The sequence below is a fragment of the Cyprinodon variegatus genome, unplaced genomic scaffold (assembly GCF_000732505.1).
Source record: "Cyprinodon variegatus isolate N-32 unplaced genomic scaffold, C_variegatus-1.0 Scaffold11, whole genome shotgun sequence".
Classification (NCBI taxonomy): domain Eukaryota; kingdom Metazoa; phylum Chordata; class Actinopteri; order Cyprinodontiformes; family Cyprinodontidae; genus Cyprinodon; species Cyprinodon variegatus.
The window spans coordinates 1,924,308-1,929,666 of NW_015150464.1; the positions used below are offsets into that span (position 1 = coordinate 1,924,308).

The 5,359-nt window shown below is 38.9% G+C and overlaps 1 protein-coding gene across 1 annotated transcript in view; it reads right to left on the reverse strand.

The window, feature by feature from the left end:
* Positions 1–1,025, reverse strand: part of emx2 (empty spiracles homeobox 2) — a 3,099-nt gene extending 2,074 nt beyond the window's left edge. Inside the window, exon 1 of the mRNA XM_015380016.1 lies at positions 233–1,025. Coding sequence (XP_015235502.1) covers positions 233–623 — 391 coding nt within the window. The 5' untranslated portion in view covers positions 624–1,025. The remainder of the gene's footprint in view (positions 1–232) is intronic.
* Between the last annotated feature and the right edge of the window lie 4,334 nt (positions 1,026–5,359).

A 5,359-nucleotide genomic window follows, 5' to 3' on the forward strand; every position in this document is an offset into this window, starting at 1 on the left:
TTTGCTTTTTTTGTTTTAATAGCTTCTGTACAGGTTTGTTTAGGGTGAAACTAGCTTTTAAAAATTGCTGTATTTTAGATTATTGTTTATGGATGTGTATTTTTTTTCCTCAGTTGTCAAGATTTATTTATTTTTAAATTGATAAGTTACCAAAAAAAAAAAAAAAAAGTGAACCCTAAAAGTGCCGCTCGGCGTGCGTCATGCGTAAAGCTGAGCCAGATGGAGGACTTACCCTGAAACCTGTGGCCCAGGTACCTATATCTGTGTAATAACCAGGGGTAGAAGGTGGAGGGGTCCCTTTGCTGGCTGGCGAAAAGCGGGTGCGGACTGTGAGAGGAGGAGAGCGGGTGAGCGGCCAGCGCGTGTGGCGGGGCCACCGGGTGCACCGAGACGGCGGAGTTCTGCGGGTGAGAGACCGCCTCCGCAAACACCAAGTCCGGGTTCGAGTAGACGCCCCTGCCGCCGGAGTGGAAGCCGTTGAGGAACGGGTTCATTTGGCCGGAGTTTGCATAGCTGAGAGCCGCCGGCCTGATGGGCTCCTCGGAGCGGGACACCGGTACCGGATTATCCTTGGCCACTAACGACTCTATCGTGAAACACCTCTTGGGTGTGGGTTGGAACATGGTCTGATAGTCCAGATTCCCCAGCTTAGGTCGAAGTTCTCGAAAGCGCCTCTGTTTGAAATAATCCTCCACACCCAAAGAAAAGGGGGGAAAGTTTTCTTCGCTGTGAAATAAGTTGGGAAGCTTGCAGGAAAAAATAAAAAGCGCTCAGCTACTCCCAGACTAATCCATGGATGCGCAGTTTTTTTCTTCCCCGGCCGGCTTGGTGCAGGCAGATTTGTTAGTTCATGAGCCTAATTAGCGCTGCAGCCCCATAAACAGCTTCCTCTGCAGGCTGTAATGGCATGGTGATTGGTCGCTGCTGCTGCCGCCGCCGCTGCTGCTCGCCTTGAGGTGGAGACGGGGGAAGACGCTTAAAAAGTGCGTCAACGGGGAAGCAGGGGCGCGGAGAGGCGGACTCGAGCGCGCAACACGGAACGGATTCGTCCAGAGAGGAGGCCCCCCGCACACGCGCGCGCACCCCCTCGCGCTCGCGCAAATATCTTCGGGACATTTAACTCATTCATTGGAACCATGGAGAGCTGCAGGTTTGCTCCTTGTTTGCTCAGAAACTGATTTTAGGAGGGAGAGGGAGCGCTGCGCTCTGACAGCATTAATTGGTTTTAATAAAACTGCTCGCTTCTATTAAACTATGTTTTCTAGATCAGGAACATATTTCTCCACTGTTTGCTTTAATTCTTGTTCCATTTATTCTTTTTTTCCTCCTTAGATTGGATACATGTATATATATATATATATATATATATATATAAAAACATTTTTTTTTCTTCTTCAACAAAGCTTCAGCACAAAATAAAAAAAAAAGTCTTATGAATCCAAGCTGTGGAGTACATCTTTTTTATTTCTTTAAGAAAAAGCGAGTGTTTCTATGTGAGCGGGTTATGTCTCAGGATAAAGACGAACAAAAGGTTCAGGTGTTTTGCTGAAGCCGACCTGTGCGTGGATCAGTTGGCATGCGGGGCCACGGCCGCACACCATGCGGGGCCTTCAGAGAAACTGAGGCAGCTGAGCAAACCTCCTGCCAATGAACAATTACTTTTATTTTTTAAAAGCTTTAGTACAAATAATACTAATAAATGACAAAAACAAATTATTATAATAATTATTAGTAGCAGTTGTAGTAAAAAAAAAAAAACACAACTCAAATTATTAGACAGTTTTTTTTACCGTCTTATAAGATTGCAATTGGAAAATTTTATTTCTTATTTTTCTCATTTTCTTTGGTTTCCGGGGAATAAAAAACAGCTTTAAAAATAATAATAAAAAAAATACTTCTTAGCGCTTTAAATTCAATAAAAATGTACCAAAGATATACTCCTGATTTAAAAAATTTAAATCCATAAAAAAAAGATTTTTTTTCTTTTGCGCGCTTATTTAAATTATTTAAATTTAGAGATTTGCATTGTGACGTTTTATTGTTAAAAAAAAGCATTTCTATATAATTTCCGTATTTTTAGTAGAATCATTCGTTTTCTTTCTAAATGGTAGCGAATTACTCCCTGTAACAGATAATTATAATAATTTGTTGTCAGAGATTTTTATAAATATTTCCAGCAGCAGCATATCTCTGGTTTTGAAGTTACTCCCCCATCATGAACGTCAGCCAGCCTCATGATGTTTCCCTAAAGTTTTACATGCAGCCAGTTGCTGCTGAACATGGAGGACATGAATGGTGCTTCCTACAGGGTTTTACTGACCTCTGCTGGCCATAAAGGGTAAAGCAGAACCAAACACCTCCAAAACAAAGCTGGATCTAAACTCTGAAACTGATGATTGTTGTTGTTGCGGTTTTGGAAGAAGATTTGAAACAAGAAAAAGGGAAAGAAAAAATATTTTTTGATTTTTTTATTAATATTCTTCTATTTGTTTTGTTTAAGTTGAGAAAACCTGACCAGATTTCACTAGGTGTTCATTCCTGCATCAGTTTCCCATTTCAGTAATTTAGATATTTTTTTTAAAGCACAAAAACACCGCAATGGTCATTTTTAAGGTGAATATCCCATCAAACAAATAAAAAAACAAATCCAAGCTTTTAAACGGAATTCAACTTCTTACATTTTAATGCATAAAATCTCCTCCCCAAATGCAGGACCAACAGACTGCTGAACTCCTTTGTTCCCCAAGTCATCAAGCAGTACAACTTGGGGGAAGGAGGAGGTGATGGGAAGAGGGTCAAGGGTCAGCACCCTTGGACATCTTATGCAAAACATACCTAATGTCACTCGTGTGCATTATTCTTCTCTCTCACTGTGCAATAACATATAACTACTGTGTAGCTTGTGTAATTTTCACTTATTTATATGATCAGTAAATCTCTGCAGTGCAGGTGCAATAACCCAAGTTAACTACTACCTCTGTATTGTGCAGATATTTTAATATTTAAGGGAAACATTTCAGGACATTACTTTTTTCTTTTTTTATACTTTTTTGTACTATTATACACTCTTTTTATATTGTCTGTCTTATTTTTATCTTTAATGGCATCTTGCTTTAACTCTTTGTCCTCTATATAAGCTACTGGAACCAGAATTTCTCCACTTTCAGCACTAATAAAACATCTGTTAATTGTAACTTGTGAATCAAAGTCTTCGAGTTCGAGGATTTTTACTGTAACAAAAGCCTGAAGGTGCATGTTTTTATTGGACACATATAACTCAAGAACATAGAAAGACTTAATTACTGGAAACTGATGGTGCCATACTCTAAATCTGTGAACACCCTTACAGGGTGAGTGGCGGCCCTTATGGTTAGGGCATAGAGCTTGGAAGACTGCCCCTCTGGGTCTCTTAGCTCCCCGGGCACCCCACAATGGCAGCCCGCTGCTCCCCAAGGGGATAAGTTAAATGCAGAAGTAAATTTCTCCAATGTGAAATCAATAAAGTTCAATGCATGAACACTTGCAGCGCTCTGGGTCAGAGTGATGACCGAACAGAGGACAATTAATGACACTATTCAATGGAGGGTATGCTGCGACAGGTGGTTGCTAAAGAAGCTAGTTGTTCATGGAGCTTTATATCCAACAAAATATCAGAAAATTAAGTGGAAGAAAGAAGTCTGGCAAGAGAAAGTGCAAAAGCAACAGGGAGTTTCTCAAGGAGTGGACTGAGGCCGGTTTCGCAGCATCAAGAGTCATGAAGCAGAGAAATACAATAATTGAAATTTATTGATCTCATATTGGAGAAATTTCTCTCTGCATTTAACCCATCACCTTGGGGAGCATTGGGCTGCCATTGTGCAGCACCTGGGGAGCTGCGTGGAGGTTAAGGGTCTTGCTCAATGATCCAGAGTTTGAGTCTGTGGGGATCAAACCAGATCCTTACAACCTTCTCAAAGCACAAGTGAATACAATGGTTTAAAATGTCACGTCTGAACAATAACGTCAGAAGTCTACCATTAAATACGTGTTTAATGGTTCAACTACCTGCTTCCAGATGGAAGTCAATTTTGCATTTCATTTGGAAATCTAGGTTTGAGAGTCTGGATCCATGTTTCCTCAGGTAGTGGAGGTTTCTCTTAGCATAAAGTAGTATACTAGAAGTAAATTCTATTAAAAATACTTAAGTATAAGTTTAGAAAGTATACCAAACAATGTACTTTTAGTGTACTTGAAGTATTACTTTAGTAATATACTAAATACTAAATAATACTAAATTTGGACAATTTAAGTTTACTAAAGTATACTTTAGTAAACAATAAATAGTATCAAGTACACTTGACTATACTGTTAAGTATATAAAATATAGTTTAGAATAAGTAAACTAAGTGCACTTTTAGTATACTTGAATAAACTACTTTTTGCGAAGGGTTGGAGTGCCATTAGATCCAGGAACCTCTGAAGCGCTTCATTCTCACCTCCGTTGCGAAGCTGTACAGGGATGATTTTATTTTCCGGATGCCCGAGGCTGCTTCAGTGACCACAGTGTTTCTGTTCTTGATTGGCCGGTAAGCTCCTCTGACCCGAACCTAACGGATCTATGAGCCGTTAGGAAGACGAGACCCCAGAACCAACGAGGCGGACGAGCTGAAGGCAGCTATCGAAGCAATCTGGGTTTCCGTTACTTCTTCACAATGCTACAGGCCGATGGCGCATTGATGCAAAGAACCACGTATTGATTGCGAAGGAATAAACATACTTTTTTTTAAATCTAATTTTGAGACTCTGGACTTTGGGTTTCCTTTACCTTAAAGCCAAATAAAATCACTTAAGAAAAAATTTTTCTATTTCTCTCCATGTGGATTAAATCTATTAACTGCTTACCTTTATTGATTGTTACATATTCAACTTTAACACACTTTTCTTATGACAATTATGTATGGATCAAAATTCCAACAGGTTTTCTCGACATCTGAATGTGCAAATAACTTAAAAAGCGTAAAATCTTATTGATTTTTATTCCCACTGAAAGAAAATACCTAAAAATTGTACATTTCTAACCATTTTCTTTTTTATAGACACCCATGAAAATAGCATAAATAATACTGATTGAGCAGTGAAAGCTTTATTATTTTGCGGATATATATTTTCCCCAAAAAGCTGGTTTATTTAATCTTTTGTTGTGCAAAGTAACTAATTATGATGATAGAAATATTTAATATTTCTGAGGGAAAGTTTTCTTTTCTCCAGCTGGATTAATAAATTCAGTTTTAACAGGCGAAGCAACAGATTAAAGTTATCTTTAAAACCATTCTAGGGATTAAAAACACTAAATAAGAAAGAATGACCAAACAAGTAGTGA